The 22,800-nt window shown below is 42.8% G+C and overlaps 1 protein-coding gene across 4 annotated transcripts in view; it reads left to right on the forward strand.

Annotated features, from left to right (window-relative positions):
- The window catches only part of KDM2A (lysine demethylase 2A), a 59,508-nt gene that overhangs the window by 31,008 nt on the left and 5,700 nt on the right, over window positions 1-22,800 (forward strand). For all 4 annotated transcript variants that reach the window (XM_077933292.1, XM_077933290.1, XM_077933296.1 and 1 more), the window contains exons 8-20: window positions 1,272-1,378; window positions 1,905-1,998; window positions 4,609-4,762; window positions 5,239-5,354; window positions 6,763-6,889; window positions 7,872-8,269; window positions 13,898-13,981; window positions 14,476-14,742; window positions 15,025-15,156; window positions 15,247-15,336; window positions 15,661-15,858; window positions 19,355-20,067; window positions 22,473-22,636. In XM_077933292.1, coding sequence (XP_077789418.1) covers window positions 1,272-1,378; window positions 1,905-1,998; window positions 4,609-4,762; window positions 5,239-5,354; window positions 6,763-6,889; window positions 7,872-8,269; window positions 13,898-13,981; window positions 14,476-14,742; window positions 15,025-15,156; window positions 15,247-15,336; window positions 15,661-15,858; window positions 19,355-20,067; window positions 22,473-22,636 — 2,644 coding nt within the window. The remainder of the gene's footprint in view (window positions 1-1,271; window positions 1,379-1,904; window positions 1,999-4,608; window positions 4,763-5,238; window positions 5,355-6,762; window positions 6,890-7,871; window positions 8,270-13,897; window positions 13,982-14,475; window positions 14,743-15,024; window positions 15,157-15,246; window positions 15,337-15,660; window positions 15,859-19,354; window positions 20,068-22,472; window positions 22,637-22,800) is intronic.

A 22,800-nucleotide genomic window follows, 5' to 3' on the forward strand; every position in this document is an offset into this window, starting at 1 on the left:
CTTGAGGCATCCTCAGCATGAATGTTGAAGTCACCCAAAACCACAGTTCTGGGTTCCTCCAACATCACGCCCAATACACCATTGGCCAGCTCAGCTATGGAGGCTGATGAGCAGCATCCCTAGCCTTTGGCCCAACACCAGATTGCAGGCCCTCCAGTCCCACTCCAAGAAAGAAGGCTTTCCCAGTAGTGGTAAGTGAATTCCTGTGGAGTACAGCAACAGCTCCGCACCCACTATGCCTGTCTGGGCTGATGTTGCCCCAAGTACCCAGGTGGCCAAAGCTGAGTCAACTCTGGCCCACCCAGGTGTTGGTGATGCATCCCTGGTCAGCCTGTTCCTCCACAGTAAGATGATGAATTAGCATGATGTATCCTCACCTCCAGGAGAGTGTCCACTATAACATAGGAACATAGAAAGTTGTCTTATACATAGTCAGACCTTGTCATGCTTGGTATTTGCTATGCTGACTGACAACAGTTCTCCGGGGTTTGAGAGAGGGAACTCTCCCAGCCATACCTGGCAGATATAGAACCTGGCACCTTCTGTATGCCAAGCAGATGCTCTACCACTGAACTACACTCCTCCAATTGTCATCTTGTAGAGAACCCTCATTTGGAGATGTTGGCATATAATTTGTGTTGGCCCAACGCTTATTTTGAGATGCACAATCCTAAATCTTTATTCTTGCTTTCTCCTCTACTATTGGCATTATAATATAATAAAACTTATGTACATATAACTTGTGAAGAACTGAGACATCTCAAAACATGTAGCTTGACAAATTTTATGGATGTAGATGTCATAATTCATGAGAGAAAGATTGCTGGAGGATGGCTGGCAGCCACTTTGGGAAATGACTTTCCCAGACTTTTGTCGACTAGCACATAATGTCTACTCAATTTTCTTCATTCCAAACTGTCATCTTGGTCATCCAACTGGAAATTTCTGTCAGTAACAACTTTGCTATGGAAAGCTATTACAGAATCAGGGCCATGGTTGCATAATTAATTGAGCCATTAATAAGCTGAGTACTCATTTCATATCTGATACTTCAGGAATTTAAAATATATGGAGATCATAGTGCAATACTGTATTTGTAGCTAGAGAGTATGAGGTAAGTATTACTGATAATGTACCTCAAAGTAAGTGTAGCATTTTATATTCAGTTCATTAAGTTATTTTGACTGCCATTAGCCATTATGTTCTGTAGCAATGAATCCTCCTAGTATTTCTGCTGTCTAAACTTTGCTCTAATACCTGTATGGTTTCAGGTGGATTTGATTGATTGGGTTGATAATATGTGGCCAAGGCATCTGAAGGAAAGTCAGACAGAATCAACAAACGCTATTCTGGATATGCAGTATCCCAAGGTGCAGAAGTAAGTAGTTTCAGATGTTGTGTGTAACCACCTATCCACTAGGGCGAGATTTCAGAATGAGGTCTCTGCTAAAGCTGCCTCTCCTTAATATAATGCCCAAACTCTTTCAGTCATCCAAGCCAAAAACCTAAAGGTTGTTTTTCCTAACATGACAGTGATACAGAACAGCCTTGCACACTATATTGTCGAAAGGTTATCTTTATTTGACTGAAAATATCAGGAATTGCAATAATAAAGTGGAGGTGGTTCCTGTTACAACATTGTTGGGATGTAGTTCCCTGTTGCCCCTGTTCTGATGCAATAGTAGCTGTGCCCCATGGTGGTCATTTAGATCAACAGCAATTGGCATGGGGGTCAGCATCCTGAATGTGTAAATTCTGGGTGATTAGTGCTTTGATTCAAAGTGCCAGTCACCCATAAAATACTGTCAGCAAGCACTCTAATACCAAGCATTTATTCCATCTGCATAGAAATGCAAGATTGATTGGACTTGAGTTGCAGTTTCATATTGCTGATTTCATTTCAGGTACTGTCTGATGAGTGTCAAGGGCTGCTATACAGACTTCCATGTAGACTTCGGTGGCACTTCAGTGTGGTATCACATCCACAGAGGGGGGAAGGTATTGTGACAATCCCAGCAAGTTGCTCTGTTTTGTGTGGGAGATTGTGCAGAAGGATATAGTTTTTTAAATGCTTAACTGAGTAAAATTGGAATTCCGTTTCTCATTTGCCTGCTGAGGTATCCCAAAACACTGGACCCTGTGAATCATGAAACTGTGTCTGCTTTGTTCAGAAATCCTTCAGTCTGGCTTCTGACTAAAAAAAAAAGGAAGGGCAGGGAGGGTGAAGGAGACGTGGGAAAGGTTCTGTTATGCTTCTAGAACACTTGCCCATTGCAGAGCTGCTGTATCATTAATTGCTTCACTTTCTTGAACCACCCAGGGAGCCACATGCAGCTCATTAGCTTGTGTTTGGTCACTGTGCTTTAGAATCAGGACAACTAAGCTTATTGTACTGTTGAATAGGATTCCCAGGTGGATACAGTGTGTAACTAACGGAACATGAGCAAATTGAAAGGGAGATGTATGAGTGATTAGTGAAACAGATGTATATTAAATCATTTGCGTTGCTAAACAAACTTGAAACATTATACTGGAAAAGCAGGATATACATACTTTGAATCAAATAACATCCAGTCTTTTTTAAAAAAATAACATTGAAAATATAAGAGCTCACTGTATCCGCTGGTGTGCTTTAAAATTTGGGAGGTTGTGTCCAACTAAATCACTGCATGCACATAACAATTGCTGTGTAGGCAACTGAACTTCCTCTCCCTTTCATCTCCTTGTGTACCCTCCAATCTGCTCTAGGGGTTTCCAAACCCTTAGAGCAAATTTAGGGATCTTGAAGGGGAAGGAGAGCTTGCAAGATTCCTAGTCCATATAGTCTTTTCTTCCTATTTCTCTTCCATTAGTGGTCACAGGCCTTTCATCCAGCCTTGGTCTGAGGAATTAATTAACATTTGTGTGCATGGACACACACACACACACACACACACACACACACTATTACAAGCTTGTCTGTGAAAACATTCAAAAGCTGTGAACATTTAAACACACATTTCTAGACAATCCATGTTATCCAAACTTTTGTTTCCACCCACCCACCCTTTTCTCCCCCTAGTCAGAAATATAATTTTTGGCACCTCTGCTTCTTTGTAGACAACAGATACTTGTTTCTCTGGCTTCACCAGTTTAGAGAAGTATTCCTTGGTTTTTGTTGCAAATAAGGCATAGAGACAAATTATCAGTAGCTTAATCTGGTCTCTCTCACAAACTGAGGCATTGCTGAGGATTACACATACGGATTACTTTTAGAAACAACAAAGTGGTTTAGGTACCTTATATCTCATAATATTCGGTAGGGCATGTTCTGTGTACTTGAGTGGTTAGTGTTTGTGTACATACAACTTCCTACTTTTTAAAGAAATTTGAGGAAAACTACAACACTGAGCTCTCCAATAATTCTAATTCTGTTAGTGTGACTACTAAATATTCCTCATTCACTTTATATAAACAAACCTTTGCTTTGGTGGAAATAAGTACAAAAGGCAGGTAATTTGTTAAAACTCTTGAATGCTGAAGTAGAAATTGTCTCTGTAGGCATGAAAATAAATTACTTGATTCTGAATTGTAATTGCAACTTCCTGTTCTATTCATTTAATACTGAAAGCATAGTGTGGTTACTGCTACAAAATGCAAGCCATAAAGATTCACCAACTCACAGCCTTCATTATGATTTGGGGTTTTTAACCTTCTGATTTGTGCACTGCCTGCTCTTGGCACATCTTATTGCTGCAATGACTCTCATTTTTCTGAGCAGTGTTGGCTGTGCACTGTTTGTGCAATGGAAGTTTCATTTTAGTTTGTGTGTTAATACTAACCACTCAATCCAGGCGTACTATACTACACATGAAAAGCAATTTCCACATAATGCAAAATATTGAGGCTGCCTCTTACGGTAATGAATACTGCTGGCCATTAAACAGTTAGCATTCGCAGCAAGGAAGGCACATATAGAAAATAAATGATGTGTTCTGCGCTATAGAGTGGAGATGTAGGGGGAGGTTAGTCTGTGGTACATACAAGACATATAGTGCTGAAAGATTTTGCCCAAAACCTAACCTTAAGGATCCACTACTTGGAGGAAGAGTGCTGAAAAATTAGGGAGGGAAGGTTTTTAGGTAGAGTAATCAGCATGCAACAAGGCACCGATGAAAGGTAGGATGAGACAACTCTGGGACAGGTAGTTTAATATACCTCTTCAGTTATTTTTGTCCATGTTGCTCCAGCAACATTTGCTGCAGTCTCAAGGAGTGACCCATTCTTTCCCCCATCTCCCACCCCTGCCAAGAACTGAACTTAAAATCAAGGATCCATGGGTAGCCTCCACTGCATGTTTGGATATATGCCAGATAGTGCTGAATTTCCCCCATCACAACTGATGTATTTATCAGGGTAAGCACCAGTGCACCTAAGCTACTGAGTAAAGCGTGAAGTGCTTTTATTTGGGAAGGTGGGCTTTGTCGGCCAATTGTTGCATGGTTTATATAGCACTGCTCTTGAGTTTCTTTTAAGTCTGGCTCATATAACAAAGCAACAAATGGATCTCAGCAAACAGTAGGTTTTCAAAAGAGAAGGTTTGTTAAATCTATCTTTTTCCACTTGTAGGTCTTTTGGTTAATTCCACCCACTCCCCAGAACCTGGAGTTGTATGAAAACTGGCTGCTGTCGGGAAAACAAGGGGATATCTTTCTTGGTGACAGGGTGTCAAATTGTCAGCGTATTGAGCTCAAACAAGGCTATACCTTTGTCATACCCTCAGGTAGGGTAATGTGAACAGAGCTTAAACTAATTTTCTGTTGCCAAAAATAAATGTGTCCATTGAAGCATTAGAAGAGTTATTTCTTGCAGTTTGTTTGTTAGCCATGTGGTTTTGAGCTTTAACTATTGTTGCTCCTTAGAGCCAATGAGGCTGTCAACTACATGGGCAAATCTTATGTATGGGAGAGGACTTGAGAAGAATAAACAGTAGATCAGAGACCCCAAAAACAGTATTCCCTTTTCCAAGACAATTGGAATCAATTCTTTCTTGATCCTGCCTTTGAAAATAAGATGGCACGCATTGCTGAAAAGGAGGAAGAATCTTGTAGCTTTTAGTAGCAGGAGCTGAGATTAAGAGCAGGCCTGTTTTTCAGAAAGCACAACTCTTAGGATACTACAGAAATCAGCTTTAGTGGCACAAGGTACTCCCATTATGCAACATCAGAAAATCTTAACCTATGGGCTTTTTGCTATCAGGTTGGATCCATGCAGTGTACACTCCTATGGACACCCTGGTCTTTGGGGGTAACTTTCTGCACAGCTTCAACATCCCTATGCAGCTGCGGATCTACAGCATTGAAGACCGCACACGGGTAAGCGGTTTCCAAAAGTTTTCAAACCTGGATAACATAGGAATTTCAGTAGCAATACTACTAGCTCCCCGCAGAATTTTCTTTGCTCACTGGTAAATGAAATAGGCAATTTTTATCTCTGGGGAGCATATGCAGTATTCCCCCCCCCCCTGCTGTGAAAACTGGCAGTTTATTCTGACGCTGCTATCTTGTTCAATCCATAAGAGGATCCATCTTTGTAATTCCATGACTGCTAAATTTTCTTAGGAGCCTTGGTAAGGAAAGATTTTTGACAACATATATAGGGTTAGATCCTGAATCTCCTTTCACTGGCAGAGTGTCCTGCGAGCAGAGTTCCATTTATGGGATGCTCTCACCAACAGAAAGAGCAGGGTCTGAGCTGGTACTGTTACAGGTGGCACATAATATTTGTTCCACAGTTGTAAGAATTCTATCTTTTAGTGTGGTGGCATCGACACTTTGGAATTCCGTGCCTATTGACATCAGGTGGGGGCTTCACTGTACTCTTGTCGGTACCTGCTTTAAGGAAATTGTTTAGGAAAGCCTATCCAGACACGTAGATGTGGACATGTTTAAACCTCTTTTATTTTACTGTTAATTTTAAATGTTTTGGCTGCTTTTATTGATAATTTTAATATTTCTTGCAAACCACTGAGAAGTTTAACTGCAATCAAGCAGTATATACATTTTGGTAAATAAAGAATAAATAAAGGCTCTTCTGTTTGTAGAAGGGAAGGGAAGATCTAAATGAGTGTCTATAGCAGGGATAATCAACCCATGGACCACATATTGCCCCTGTAAAGTTTTTTGTGGCCTACAGAGACCCCCCCCACCTTGATTTGTTGGTTGTATCACCAATGTAATAGGCTGAAAATCCCACCATATTCCACCTTTTGTGTTTCTGGCATTTGAGTGCCCCACAGTTAGTCTCTGGTGTTTGAGTCCAATCCTCACTCCCCAAATCAGCAGGTTTCTACAGCTGCTTTTGCCACTGTTCATTGCCATGCAGCTATGGAGTATCAGGCTATGATGCTTGCAAGATCAGCCCATAAAGCTATAGTAAGCCTTGTAGCCAGCAGCAGTTTGGACAATCAGGAGAGAACGTATTTCTCTGTCAGGCATCTGAGGAAGCTGAAGCAATCAGTGGCAGATGATAGAGAGGCAACATAAACAGATAACTTAATTGAAGGTTGGCAACTTTGAGAAATTGATTAGCTTTTCTGGTTGGAATGGGGGTGCTTCGCTCAGCAGTAAATAACAAACTAACTGATGAACTTCATTATTGAGAGGGGAGAAGTAGTATTTTTATTTCCCTAAAAGGGAGTGAATGGTAATGGGATGGTTTACAAGGGTGTGCAACTAGTAGCATTTTCTAGACTCAGCCTTCTCACTTCTTACACATTGACAGGTTCCAAATAAATTTCGCTATCCCTTTTATTATGAAATGTGCTGGTACGTACTAGAACGCTATGTCTTCTGCATCACCAACCGTTCCCACCTAACCAAGGACTTTCAGAAGGAGTCACTCAGCATGGGTAAGAGTTATTTCCCTGTTATTTGGCTGTCATTCTTCTGTGAATTTCTAAAAACACTTTGCTTCCAAGCTAAACTCTCATCTGGGTTAGAATCATAGAATCATAGAGTTGGAATAGACCACAAGGGCCATCGAGTCCAGCCCCCTGCCAAGCAGGAAACACCATCAGAGCACTCCTGACATATGGTTGTCAAGCCTCTGCTTAAAGACCTCCAAAGAAGGAGACTCCACCACACTCCTTGGCAGCAAATTCCACTGTCGAACAGCTCTTACTGTCAGGAAGTTCTTCCTAATGTTTAGGTGGAATCTTCTTTCTTGTAGTTTGGATCCATTGCTCCATGTCCGCTTCTCTGGAGCAGCAGAAAACAACCTTTCTCCCTCCTCTATGTGACATCCTTTTATATATTTGAACATGGCTATCATATCACCCCTTAACCTCCTCTTCTCCAGGCTAAACATGCCCAGCTCCCTTAGCCGTTCCTCATAAGGCATCGTTTCCAGGCCTTTGACCATTTTGGTTGCCCTCCTCTGGACACGTTCCAGTTTGTCAGTGTCCTTCTTGAACTATGACATTAGAATAAAAAGAATCACTTGTTTTGATGCCTTCTGACTTCAGCAAAAGTAACCTCTTAATTAAGCATTTTCTCCAAGATTGGTGGAATCTGCCAGAATATAGATTACATATTTCTACAGTTTGCAGTGGTTTGTGTTCCCCATTGATAGCCAAGTGGCAAATGGGTCACAGCTGCTGTGTGCTGTATTTTCCCAACTTTGAAACGCAGCAGGGTATTGGCTGTTACACTTGCACGCTCACTCTTGCCAAGAGTGTGTGCGCAACAGCTAGAGTCTAGCTGTACTCCATTTTCCCCAGGCCGCTGTGGTGGCTAAGTGAATAGTACAAATACTGAAACACCTTAATTCCCTCCGAAGCTGTTCCACAGGCAGATGTGCTCAATTATCACTGTTCTGCCCTTTACATACAGATATGGAGTTATGCGGCTTGGAGTCAGGCACTGTGGATGAAGATGATGCAGCAGCAGAAAAGGAATCGCGCCGCCCTGTCACTAGGCGGTCGGTCCTCACTAGCCCTGTAGCCAATGGTGCTAATCTAGACTATGAAGAACTAAATAAAGGCTGCCGGAGTTTGCCAGACCTCAAGAGAACTCTCTCCATGGACTCAGAGTCCAGTCGAGGCTCTCACAATGGCCAAGCCTGGGACACTCATAGCAACAGCCCTCATAAGGGCAACAAGGTGCATCTGACCCAATTTGAGCTTGAAGGTCTGCGTTGTCTTGTAGACAAGCTGGAGTCTTTACCCCTACACAAGAAGTGTGTACCCACAGGCATAGAGGATGAGGACGCCCTTATTGCAGATGTTAAGGTATGTTGTAAAGTCAAGAGTTCTCATTTTTGTGTGTAGCACTTTATCCCCATCACCTGTGACAACCCACCAATGTTTGTTTACATGGGCCATGTGCAAGCCTAAGTGATTTGTTGCTGTGGCCAGTTTCTCTATTGGAGTTGATCAGCTGCTTATGCATCTGTTAATATTGTAAAGTTATCTAGCATGGCTCTGTGGGTGTGTTGGGCTCTACCACCTCCGTAGTGTGTGAGCACAGTCATCAACTGGATTACATTTTTTGCTAGTGCTTCACTTCTAGTCCGGGGCCATACGAAGTTGTTTCATGCCATTGGGAGTTGAAGAAAGACTTGCCCTCCCAAGCTTTATCCATATGAAACTGCACGTTGATCAACAGTGTAATTATATGGCCTCTTGTCGCTTTCTCTGTATGAATCCCTGAATGGTAATGAGGTGCTTTGAAAATGGCTCTGAAAATCTCTCTTGAAACTTGGCCCTCTTGTTATGGCTTCTTTGGCTATGATTTGTTCCTGACCTTGTTTGTTTCCATGGTACCAGAAAGGTGTACACACACCTAACACACTTGCATAAACATCTCACTAAATCAAAATTTCCAAAAGTATGCACAAAAGAACTTGACAGATGAAGTGGCAGTAATCGCTATCTGTCCAAGGGTTTGTTTATTCTTCAAGAAAGCAGAAGGCAAGCAGTGTATCCACAGCTTCATTTTTTAATAAGTATCTTCTTCCTTTGGTCTGCTTACACACTCTTCTTTCTCCTTGCACTTCTCTATCAGGTGTGGTGGCATTGAGGAAAAGATGGGCTTACTTGGCCAAATGGGCTAGCAAAACAGCTTTATCCAACTCAAAAGGCATCAGGATTGAATGCTGTTCTCTTTATTGGAGACTTGCTGGAAGAAATAGATAAGGCTAAAAATGGTAGAACCATGAGCTGCTTACCTCCCTGGAGGGAATAAAAGCTGTCACTTATTCACCTTTCATTTCACTATAGTACATGCAATGTTGTCTGACCTGTCTGTAGAAAAAAGGTGATTAACCCCAAGGTTTCCAATGAAAAGGGAGCACTCAAACTTGACTGGGGTCATAAGAAGCCTAGTACAGATAGCTTGTGTGCTCACATGGCAGCACTGTTTCACTTCTGTTCACTTTGCTCCAGTTTGCTTTGTTATAGAAACCCATCAACCTGTTTCAAAATGCCACCGGAAGTAAGAAAATTGAGACCTGACTGTAAAAAAAAATTTGCTTTCTTGATCTTGCGCATTTATGACAATTCTGTAGCATGCTAAAGCAATGTCTAGACTAGAGCAAGAACAGTGTTGAACATTTTCATTGGCAATACTATGTACAAGCATTTCACTTCTCCATAGCTTCTATACTGAATTCCCCTTGAATTCAGTCAATTACTAATACTTACGAAACTTGGGGCCACTTCATACATTACCCTTTGTAGGTAAGGTACCCTTTGTACTTGGGCATTTAATTCCAAGGTACAAAGGTCAAGGTAAAGGTACCCCTGCCCGTACGGGCCAGTCTTGACAGACTCTAGGGTTGTGCGCTCATCTCACTCTAGAGGCCGGGAGCCAGCGCTGTCCACAGACACTTCCGGGTCACATGGCCAGCGTGACGAAGCTGCCCTGGCGAGCCAGAGCCGCACATGGAAACGCCGTTTACCTTCCCGCTAGTAAGCGGTCCCTATTTATCTACTTGCACCCAGGGGTGCTTTCGAACTGCTAGGTTGGCAGGCGCTGGGACCGAGCAACGGGAGCGCACCCCGCCACGGGGATTCGAACCGCCGACCATGCGATCGGCAAGTCCTAGGCGCTGAGGTTTTACCCAAAGTAAAACCAAATTTATACTTTTTCCAAAGTATAAATACATGCAAATATCACATATAAGCAGTGCACACATGTATAAACTTCAGATCTTGCCAGCAAATTACACAGGAGCTGGACGCTGATTCTGAATGTAGATGCACTTGAACACCATTTTGAAGATAAATGCACTTGGACACCATTTTATAGATTCACAGAATCATAAAATTGTAGAGCGGGAAGGGTCCCTGAGGGCATCTAGTTCAACCCCATGCAATGCAGGAATCTCAACTAGATCATATATAACAGATGTCCATCCAACTTCTGCTTAAAAACCTCTAAGAAAGGAGAGCCTGTCACCTCTCATGGGAGTCTGTTCCACTGTTCCACAGCTATTCCTATCATACATTTCATTTATGTAGGCTCTGAAATCTCCAAACTGGCCTTAAGGATAAAATGGAGGGAAAAGGCATATCAAAGAATATATGTATATTTCATATTGGCATGGTGCAAGGTGATGTACCATTTGGCTAGCTGTGATACACAGAAGATTGCAGCTGTGAATGTGAGCACTTTTAATGTCAGAGACTGGCACTTTTAAGACCCAGAGAGCTTGTAACCTAGTGCATATTTGCTCTAGCATTCTACTATTTGTGGTAGAAGCTTTACAAATACTTGACATCTAGCTTAACTACTTTTATTTCAGCTTTTAATGTGTAGGCGGAGGTTATAACCAGATAGTACTCAACTAGTCAGTTATGCCAGTTCACCTAGTAATACCTGTTTGACTGGTCTAGCACCTGCTTATCGTTGCTAGTTGCCGTCTCAAGTTTGCTAACACGTTGAATTCTGAAACCTACAAAAATGTAGGGTGTGTGTGTGTGTGTTAGAGAGATATCTTGCAGCATTGAAGAGGGTAATTCAGACGTCTTGCTTAAATAGAACGTTGCGGTGTCTAGGTTGGAGGAGGCGGTCTTAAGATTTCAAATAGATTGAATAGCTGGGGGGGTTAATATGTTGCAACAAAGTATCTATTTCCACCTCTCTGATGAGGAACGGCATGGACACCTTGGGCATGTGCCTTCTTCGGAGTTAAAACGTCATTGTGGGTGTTGAGAGGGCGTCGTCGTTAAGCGGCAGTTGCTTCTGAGGGCTTAGCGAGGTAGGGGGACATGGAAAACGGGGACGTAGCTGCAGCGCACCGGGCGGGTGAAAAGCTTTCTGTGCTGTTCTCTATAAAGTCTGCCCCAGCCAGCCCTCGGGTGCTGGCCCCGGATTCTCCAATTGCAGTAGTGGTGGGGGAGGGGGGGAGAGGCTGCCTCGGCTGCCGCCTCGACCAATCAGCAAGCAGCCAGCGGCTTGGCCCGGCCCCCTCCCAACTCTGCAGCAGAACGGCTTTGCCGTCCTGTTCCTGGCTTGGTTTTCTCGGTCTCCTTTCTCTTCTGCCATCTTCCGTTGCAAAGCATTGCTGGGAACTGCATGTGGGTGACGCAGCAGCATTGTTTGCGGGCGCAGGAAGCTTCCGCTGAAGGGTTCTGGAAGGAACATGCTGCTGGCGCCGGGCAGCCGCTGGTGCTGGCGGAGTTGGGATCGCGCTTCCTGAGCCGCTCGTGTGAAGGAGGAGGATTGTGCTGGAGTTAAAATTACATAGTGGGGGGTGGATCGAAACCGAAGCCCTGCAACTTGGCAGAATAGAAAACAAAGGGACTCGGAAACTTCCTCCGAGACTCTCGGCACCTTCCGTGGAACGAAGCACGCAAGGTCAGGCAGAGACGAATCTTGGGGGGTTCAGCAGGGTTCCGCCGGCGGGTGGGGGAGGGAGAGAGCTGCTTCCCACGTCCATGCAGGATAGGATCACCCGGGACTCCCCTCCTACGGTTCCCCTCTGCATTTGTTTGAAGGGTACTTTCCATGGGAGGAGTTCGTAAGCTTGGAATGCAGGGACTCCCTTATATCGGTTGTTACAGGGTCGGAGCCCGCGTCTTCCCTTCCCGAGTTGGTTTGCATTCTTTGGGGGTTTGGGAACGGCACGTTTTCTACTTCAGATCAGTGATAGACTTCTTCTTACTCTTGGGGCGGGGTGGGGGCTACTCTTTCCTAACATCCGCGTGAGTCGGTGAAGCTGGGTGTTCCCACCCCCGGAGTTTGCACGTCTGTGCAGCCACCCCTAAAGTGCCCCAGGCTGATGCATATAGTGCGTTTCCCCTTCTGCCCCGTGAAGCATGTGTCTTCATGCCCTCAAATGCCGACCTTTCCCCATAAGTAGACGCTGTAAGGGAGAGGGTGGGGCTTGGGGACTGCACATTCTGCTGGGCTAGCCGAACAGCCACTTCCTTCCACCCACAACCTTCTCTTGAAGGGTGGAGAAGCAGCTGTAAAGCGGAGTGGATAAAAACTGATGGTGCTTCTTTTTAAATTAAACTGGATTTAAATTTTTTATTTTTTGAAAAATGCAATTACTTAACAAACATTTAAACTGCAATCCCACACCCATTTACTTGAGAGTAGACCCCATTGCATTTTGTGGACTTGCTTTTCAGTAGGTAGATAAATATTATATTAGCATCTATCCTGAGTCAAACACATTGAGTTGCTTTCTCCCCCCCCCCCTTTACTTAAATTGAGGTGCTGTTCTATTTAAAATAATGATCCAGTTTAAAAATGTGGGGGGAAAGTCAGGCATTAATAAACATTCTGGCTGATTAATTACTAGCCCTTGATTATGGAAAGCTCTGGACATTTAATCTTAAATGCTTTTGCTTGGTGTTCTTACATGCTGGTAGAGAGCCAAACATTCTTTATCATAATGCATTTCTTTAAGCAGATACAGTTTGCAGCAGAAAAAGCATGTATGCTGCATGACCAGGTATTTTGGACAGTGTTCCCTGGGTAATAAGAAGACTTGCTCTATTTAGTTGTAGACAGATGTTTTAATTGTTTGTAGCAACCAATTAACATTGCTTATTTAGGAACCATTAATTGGACAGTTGGAAACTTCATTTTAAATTGTCGTTGTGAATTGGACACCTATCTTGGTGACTTTAAATTAATCTGTCCTACTGGAAAGCAACTTGCCTGTATAGGCAGCTTCAGATGGGAATATGAATCCCCTTTCTCTGGTAAGTGCCAGGGAGAGTGAGCCCAGCCCATGCAGTGTTCTTTGCCTCTTGGCAGCTAGAGACACTGCACTCCCTGCACACGGGGATGCCAGCAAAGTAACCATAGTAACCTCAAGTAAATAAAGCACATCTGAAATGGCAGTCAAGAGTGGGTGGGTAAGGTGGACGACAGAATCAGGAACAAGGCTAAAAGAGCCAGGCGGGAGGAGATGCTGTCTCAGGGTGGCAACCACATTTGCTAGAACCTGGTCATTGGTTGGTGGCATAGAAATTATCTAGCCCATGTGTGAGATAGAAAACAGTATGGCTGAGAATACTGTGTTTCTGTGCTGTTTTGAGAAGTGTAACTTCTAGGATAAACATGGACATACTGGTTGGGTAGAGGGCTTTGCTACATTGTGGAGGAGACCACACTTAACCCAGACCTTCATTTCTGATCATGTTTCATCATTTTATTTTCCCTAACACAATGACTTTTAAGTGTGTGAGTCATGAGACAAGGGGTCTCTGGTCAAATCTAATCTCTGTTAGGTATCCTTAGGCAAACCACATCTCTTGACCCTCATCAGTAACATGGGGACAAGAACACTGATCCGCCTTCCAGAATTGTTGTTAGGATTACTAAGAAAATGTACTGAATTATTCTGAAATACCATATAAGTATAAAAACTGATTTTTATTTTCTTAACCCTGCTATAGCTGCTGCTGGAGGAGTACGCAAACAGCGACCCCAAACTGGCACTTACTGGAATTCCTATTGTCCAGTGGCCAAAGAGGGATAAGGTAAATAATGGATCCATGACTTAACTCAAATAGCTTGGAGACTTGGTGGAGGGAACAGGAGTTCTGTGCTGGAAAGTGTTGTCAGTTGACAAGAATAGCCTCATAATTTAAACCAAAGAACCTTACACCAGTATAAGGTATAAGGGCAGTAGCAGAGTAGGTCTGGGCACAAATCACAGGTATTAAAATGAAGTGCAGTATAAATATGAGGATAAAGAAACCAGGAGGATCATGATCATGGCTTCACTTTCTAGGAGATGTGATTGCCCAAATCCAGAATTGGTTAATGATAAAACACAAGTTCATTATTTAGACATTGTGCCTCTGAGATCAAAGTCCTAATTCTTTCCATACACAATCTCTTCTGTTCCAAATTCCTGACTTTAAACTTCATGCATCTGTCATCTGGATCTCTTCTGACAGATTATTGTTTCCTTGGTTGATTATATGAGCCTCCTAATTTCTTGCTGTCTTTTCCCCCCCACCAATGACAGCTCAAGCTTCAGGCTCGGCCAAAGTTAAGATTACCTACCATCCCTATCACCAAGCCACACACCATGAAACCCGCGCCACGGCCAGCAACTGTGAGACCTACAGTCTCTCCTATAGTGTCTGGTGCCCGCAGAAGACGGGTGCGATGTCGTAAATGCAAGGCCTGCTTGCAAGGCGAATGTGGCATGTGCCACTACTGCAGGGATATGAAGAAGTTTGGGGGGCCTGGTCGTATGAAGCAGTCCTGTGTACTACGGCAGTGCTTGGCGGTGAGTCCTGTGGTATATTGGGTGGGGAAATTGCTTATCTCTGTGGAAGGTCCTAACAGTAGGGGATGAAACCTGTCGTACGTCTCGAAAGGCAAAAGAGCAACTAATGAGGTTGATTGAAAAGCCTTGGGAACAAATGTGGTTGGCACTGGAAAGTAGTTAATGTCCTTCAGTGCATTCTATAGAGGCAAATGGGGTTGGGGAAGTGGGATAACCATCCCCTGAAGCTTAGAAGCAAGCCTGTGGTATAACTTCCTGTTTCACTCTTCGTTTGCTTTGTAGCCCAGACTGCCTCACTCTGTTACATGTTCACTTTGTGGGGAGGTAGATAAGAATGAGGATTCGCAGGACTTTGAGAAGAAGCTAATGGAGTGCTGCATCTGCAATGAGATTGTTCACCCAGGTTGTCTACAGGTAAGAAGGTTTACTTGACTCATCTCGATACAGGAGTGTCAGGAACAGATGCATTGCTGGAAATCACCTTTGTGTATTTTTCCTCTTCAGATGGATGGGGAAGGGCTACTGAACGATGAATTGCCCAACTGCTGGGAGTGTCCGAAGTGCTACAAGGGAGATGAGTCGGAAAAAGGCCAGGTAAGAAATGGATTTTCAAACATTGGCACATGCCTTCTGTGTTGCATGCTACTCTTGGGTAATGAAGAGGCACACTGTTTGCACCTAGCCTGTACCTAAGGTATTGGGGAGAGAAGGTTCTTTGGGTATCCTGGGTGTTTATCCTTGTGCACTTTGGGAAGGCTTAGTAGGAGCCACACGAGTGTGAGGTGAGCCCTAGGAGAGCCTCTTCTGTTGAGTAAAAGAGTTCCACCTGGAAATGAGCACTGGTGACACCATACAATGTTAACTACATGATGGAGCCACTTTACAGCTTTTCCACCGCCACCTTCTTGGCATCTACAGAGAGCTCATCAGCACATGAACTGTAACATCCTGCTGGAGAAACAGTTCCTGGAAGGGCAGCAAAATCAACTTCCATCAACCAAGCAGTGGACATGTTATCAATGGCAGAAACTGACAAGACTGCCCTGGGAGAAATACAATTGCAAGATCCTGCGTAGAGTTGTGCCTGCTGCCCCAGCAAAGAGCATCCCAGTGAAGGCAAGCAGGGGTGAGGGCAAGGGACTGGTAATCTCTTATTACCATCACAGGAGTTATTACGATCTGGCATTCTGTTAGAATAGTGCCCTGCAGCACTTCATTCCAGCCTTGGGGAACTTGGACCATGGCAGTCAGCGGCCTGTTTCTCCTACATGTTTTGTGATGGAGATCTGCTTTTAAATAAGCCATAGCTTAGCAGAGTGAAGAAATTGGCTGAACCCTTCCCTTAACATCTGTTTGAAAATTGAATCTAACAGCACATTCTTGAATAGGCAAATTAAGATGGTGATACAAATAAACACTGCATGGTTCAAGTCTAGTATAACAATTGACTCGTTCCTCACATCAGCTACTTATCTTCAAAGTTGGGTGCATGTGTGCATCTAGTGTTCTCACATGTATTCTGCAGCTTGGTGACATTTTATTAGATCTACATAACCCTTCAGCTTTCACTAAGTGACAAAGTCCAATTTCTTCAACCTTAATGTAGCTAACGTGAGGGCAGTTTGGAACAGAGTTCATACTATAGCCAAATGAATGGATTCAAATGGTATGGGCCCAGCATGTCCTTCAAGGAAGTCATCTGGGAAGAGAGACGGTACTTCCAGTAACTTCACTTGCAGGTGCTCTGGAATGCTAATAGGATTTTCCGGGCCCAGTACACTCACTGTATGTAAGTTGGGACCTTTTGCCTACCCGTAAGCTGACAACCTGCTACCTATATACGTACTTTAAGTAATTGTAAAATTGCAAGCTTTCATGCAGTATATTGCTACCTAATTATTTTCTAGACTAAACTTTTTGTTTGACTACTAGCCGGGCATAGTTTCTACTGAGAGGTCCCATTAAGTTCAATGGGACTTACTCCCAGATAAATGGCTATAAATTTATAGCCCAGTTAGGTAAGGAAGAGAAAGGAGACTCTCCCCACACACCATTCTTTTTAATGGACCCTAATTAAATCATCCAAAAATATACTCGGATCACCTTTCTACTTTGCTAGCCCCATTATTGAAAATGGTTGTGTGTGTTTTTACTGGTGGGAAGCAAGGAAAATTAAGTAAGATGGATTCAATTTACCGTATTTTTCCATATATAAGTCCATCTTTTTGGCTAATTGTTTTGAGTCAAAAACTGGGGGTTGTCTTATACACGGATGGTGAATGCGCTCTGGCTCCAGTGGGGTGGCCTGGGATCAGGATCGGGCTCTGGTGCAGGTGGCCTGGGCTTAGGCCCAATTTCTTAATTTTGTGTTAAAGAAAATGGGTTGTTTTATACATGTCGGCGTCTTACACTGTATTGGCCCGAATATAAGCCGCACCATAATATAAGCTGCACCTTTAAAATTCGGGGGGGGGGGGAGAGAAAAAGACAATATCCAAATATAAGCCACTCCCTTAAAATTCCACAGGCACTCACACCCGTTCCGTTTTACCGTATGTCTGTTTCAATAGTGATATCATAAAAGCCAATTTTTGTAAGGTCACAAAGTCATGCCACACTTTAACTTTTCACGGTCGGAATTTGGAAACAAAAGGGCAGCTTATATTCAGGCCAATATGGTACATGGAAAAATACGGTACTAACAAAGGGCCAAAGACAGCCTTTAACTACCTAACCACAACATCACCACTATCTTGTCTCATGTAACCTTGTTGCAATAATCTGTCCCTTCAAAAACACTACACTGTTCACTTTTTTTTACTGATACAGAAAACAAAGAAGTTCTTCTGTCATTTTGGTTTTAGGAGACCAGTGTGGGGAGGAACTCCGTCATGATTAAGACTGGTGTCCTATTTTTATTTGCCTGGGAGTGAACCCCATTGAACTCGGTGGAGTTTACTTTTGAGTCATCATCTGTAGAATTGTACAGTAATATGGCTACCCTGATATATTGCTTTCAGAAAACTTTGCTTTGAGACAGTAGGTGCCATACATAGAGCATACTTCCTCCAAGGACTTGAGACTCCCTGGGGATGATGATCATTTCCATTCATGTCAGTGCAGGCTCCCATTGGCTTTCAACAATTATTTTAGGAATTCAGCTTAACTATAAATGCCAGAAAATCTCTGTTCATATGTAGTGACAAGAATGTGTTTGCATTACATATGTAGACCCTGATGTCAATAGATTGTGTGCAGCTGCTGCATTTTATGTAAAATTTGCTTCAAAGGGAAGAGGATAAGCCTGAGGTTTACAAAGGGATACAACTTGGAAAGAGCCGCAGTTTTAATAATGCATTAAGCATTTCTTTCAGACATCTTCTGCAGTGGTAGAGTAACATTGTCTTTGATCTGTATCACTGTAAACTTTGTTTCCTGTCCCTCTGCTGTAGCTAATCCATAAACTAAAGTACAACAATGGTATCATCCTAAAGAGTTTTCTTAAGAGAAAAGTGGCATGTAGGTTAGCCCAGTTTGTGTTCTTCCTTGGCTTCTGCAAGTTCATTTGTCTACAGGAGTGGTGAAAATTGACAATTCTTTTATCTGATCTTTTAACATACCAACTAGATCAGGCATATGATCCATATGTTTTTGAACATCCATCAACCCCAGTCAGCGTGGCCAGTGGTCAAGGATGCTGGGAAGTGTAGTCAAACACCAGCAGGACACTGTGCTGACTAGACAAAGGGGAATTAATGGGTGGCATTCAACTAAGTTTTACTCAGAATAGACTTGGTGAAATTAATGGACCTAACTTAGTCAAGTTCATTAATTTCAAAGTTAGGTTAGCTAATTTCAGTAGGTCTATTCGGAGTAAAACAGCTGAATTACTCTCCAACCCAATGTTTCTAACCTAAAATCTCTGAAGTAGGAAAATTAGTAAAGCCATTGCCATCACTATTTTAGAAGAGCTTATTTACGTTAGGACTGTAATAGTGTTTATAAACGAAGAAAATGAAGACATGCTAAATTTATTTTAAAGTTTTGTCTTGCTTTTCTTTAAATCAACCCCATAAATATTTTTATCAGCCCTAAAGATACAGAAGCACGTTCATTTTTTGTTTGTTCGGTTTTGTTTTTAAGCTTGCCTTCTAAATGCCAATAAAGCTGGATGCACTGTTCTCTTTGTATCATTTTTTGGAGATGAGATTGAGAGCAGGGCTGTCCATGTTCATCTCAGTAGTGGGTCTGGGGAAGCTGGCTTCTCTGTGAAGTATACTTAAGCGACCCAAGCTACTTAGAGCTTTATAGGCCAAAACGAGCACTTCACATTGTGCCCAGAAGCAAATGGAGAGCAAGCACAGTTTTAAATTATGGTGTCCTGCACTTTAATAGAGTTGGCTATTGGAAAAATGGAATGACAGCGAAGAGTGTAAATTTCACTTCCTTCACTGACACCAGTGTGAAAGTAAAAGAGCTTATAATAATGAGCATCACCCACCCTGATGCATTTTACTTTTAAATGGAATGCATTCTACCATATAAATTTCAAAATTTAACTCCCTCCTGTTTTGGTCTTTACAATGGTAACTTGTTGCCACTCGCTTTGCAGAAGCGGAAAATGGATGATGGCGATGATGACACAGTCCAAGCGAAAGTTCTGCGTCCTTTGCGAAGCTGTGAGGAACCTTTGACTCCACCACCACATTCGCCTACCCCAATGCTGCAGCTAATACATGACCCTGTGTCACCACGAAGCATAGTGACACGGTCCTCTCCGGGGGCCGGTCCTAGTGACCATCACGGGCCCAGCCGGGATGAACGCTTTAAGAGACGCCAGCTACTTCGGCTGCAAGGCACAGAGCGCACAGTGGTGCGGGAAAAAGAGAACAACCCTAGTGGCAAGAAAGAGCTGTCAGAAGTAGAAAAGGCCAAGCTCCATGGTTCCTATCTTACAGTCACATTACAAAGACCTACCAAAGACATGCATGGCACCTCCATTGTGCCCAAGCTGCAGGCAATCACTGCCTCCTCCACTAATCTGCGGCACTCTCCTCGTGTGGTCATGCGCCAAAGTTCAGCCAGAGCACCCCAGCGGGGTGGAGATGAAGAAGCAGCTGAGGATGAAGAGGAGGAGGAAAGTGCAGAGGAGGAAGAGGAAAGTGCAGAGGAGAGTGGGGCAGCCAGACTGAATGGCCAAGGAGGCAGGGCTCCAGATAGTGAGGAAATCTGGATGCAAAAAGAGGTGTGGATGTCTGTCTTCCGTTATCTCACTCGCAAGGAGCTTTGTGAATGTATGCGTGTATGCAAAACCTGGTACAAATGGTAAGTGACTGCAGAACTGGATCCGCCGCCTATTTTAATAGTAGTTCTCTCTTTTTCAGAATGTTTTTATTGAACCCCTAAGCCTCTTGGATCCAATTTTGTGTGCTGTACTACATCTTGCAAATTTATATGTAATATGCAAATGTAAAAGGGGCAATTTGGGCAGAAGGCGGAAAGCAACTGTATTTAATAATACAGTGCATAAACTTGTGGAATTCATGTCACAGGATGTAGTGTTAGTTGCAAGCTCAGGTGGCTTTTAAAGAGGATTACACAAGGCTGTTGGTGGATTGTAACAGTTACTAAAAATTGAATCTCCACCTTCAGCACCAGTATAATGTCTAAGTACCAGGAAAATGTTGTAGACAAAGAAGCTTTTGATTTCTCATTCTTGCTTTTGAGTTCCCATGCCTAGTCACTTCTGAAAACAAAATGGGGTAGAGGGATCTTGATCTGATCTAGTGCAGCCATTCTTAGATAATTATCCTACTAGTCTTTCCTTTCATCATTTGGGTATCGTCTGACCAAACTCCATGTGTTGCTCCTTTCTGGTAAAGCTGTGTGTAACCAATAGGAATCAAAATGATGTCCTGGGGCTATTAAATCCTAAGAACTTGCTTAAGCAACTCTATGCACTTGAGTTGCTAGTTCTATACAACCATTGGACCTAGATTAGATGTAAAATCCTCAGATAGAGGACATGCCATATTTTACAATTGGGGAGAATTATACTTTCTCCCTTCGTGTCTTAAGAAGCCCATCTCTGAAAAAGGGAGAGAAGCTGGGAGTTGAACTCCCAGCTTCAGTTTCCCTAAATGCTTCCATCTTTAAGGAGGACCTGCCTTCAAGCATGAGCAGAAAACCTCAGATTCCTTGCCTCCCCACCCCCCAAAAACTTTCTAAGATGAAGAGTGATTCAAAGGCTAAAAGTCAGAAAAATGAAGCATGCCCAATTCAAAAAATTCCACAGTGGCAAGGTAGAGCAGATAAGATATAGCTATTCTCAGTCAGCCAGTATACACAAATGTAACTCTTAGCCTTAAGAGTTACCAGTGTAGTATCCCGCCCCAGCCAATTAATTGTATTAGATAAGACATGTTACCTGCAATGAACACAGAATCAAAGCTGAAAGCTTCAAGGATATTCTGCTGATAGACCAGAGGCATCCTAAATCTGATACAGAAAAACTTAGAGATGGCAACCTCGTAATTCAGGAAGCCTTTTACGAGCCAGATTATAATTTTTTTGCCAATATTAATATGCAAATGTCATATCTGGATATAACTTAAGAGGAATATTCCAGCCCTCGAGGGTCAGCAAGAGCCCTACTACTATGAGGAGTAGATATTTAACTCAGTAGTTGAGCCCCTCAGATTTCAAAGTATGAAGTAATGTTGCCACCCTGGGATCATTTGGGAGGAAAGGTGAAGTACAAATGTAATAAATAGGATAGCATCTCAGGTGTTTCAGAATTAGAAGCTTAGGACTCCAAGGAGAATACATGGACATTGCTTACCCCTACAGCAAGACAATCTTACCCCATGTGTATTCCGACCAGCAGTGTGAGAGTCAGAGAAACATACATATCAGAAAGACATTACTTTATTCATTCATCAACAACTTCTCAAAAGCACACATTTTTTTAAAGGTGATGATGTAGAATCCCTTAATATAAATTCTCTGTCACAAAGGAATGCAATATTTTTTGTCTTGGATCAATTAGAAAATATTGTAAGTTTTTTATTATCAACAAAATTTTTCTTTTCCACCCGGTTTTCGTTTATGACTGCGAATAATGAATTAGCTTTAAAGTGTCTTACAAGTTTTTTCATTTCCCAAATAAGATTTTGCAGGTTACCTCTACCTTGAATATGTTTACACAGAGAATATCTAGGATGATGATGTTAGGAAGGTGAACATATATCCATCCTACTACATTAATTCCGATTTTCTTTGTTAGATATATAATGTGTAGTTTTCTTGCAGTTAAAGTGTTCTTTGGTTCTATAAAGCTTCATAGATGGAAAAGAATAGACTTGAAGGTGTGTCTAGCAGTAGCCTTCATAGTCAGTTACCTTACTATTTTTCAGTGATCTTCAAGAACCACATTTCTATTATCCCTGTGGAAAGAATAAATTTAAGTGTCTCAAAGGAAACACAATATTGTACCAGATACACCTGTTGAAGGGCTGAGGGGAGTTGACTAAGTCCAAGAGAAAAGAATTGGGGTTACCTACCCATCACAGACTGGGGGGGGGGGGCTTTTCTGTTCTCCTTGGTTTCAAAAGACATAAGTACTACTGCTCAGTAAAAGATCCTGTCACAAATAATTGGTCAGACACCAGTAAGTATAAAGAGTTTGTGGAAAGGTGTATTTCTAGTCTAATACAGTGTGTTTCAATTAGGTGTGGTGACAGGAGATTGTGGACGAAGATTGACTTAAGCAGGTACAAGTCCATCACACCTCTGGCACTGGGTGGCATAATCAGGAGGCAGCCAGTCAGCCTTGACCTCAGCTGGACCAATATTTCCAGAAAACAGCTCACCTGGCTCATCAACAGACTACCAGGTTTGTGTTTTAGGCAGCTGGGTGGGTACATCTTCACTATTTGCTTTAGTTTCAACATTATTGAGTTAAACTGAACATTCCACTATACAGGTCAACTTTGTGGTGCCTGTGAGTGCAGTAGTACCCTTGAAGTTTCCCCCTGGCACCCACTACCTGAACCCCAG

Source organism: Podarcis muralis, chromosome 1 (genome assembly GCF_964188315.1).
Source record: "Podarcis muralis chromosome 1, rPodMur119.hap1.1, whole genome shotgun sequence".
NCBI classification, from domain to species: Eukaryota; Metazoa; Chordata; class Lepidosauria; order Squamata; family Lacertidae; genus Podarcis; species Podarcis muralis.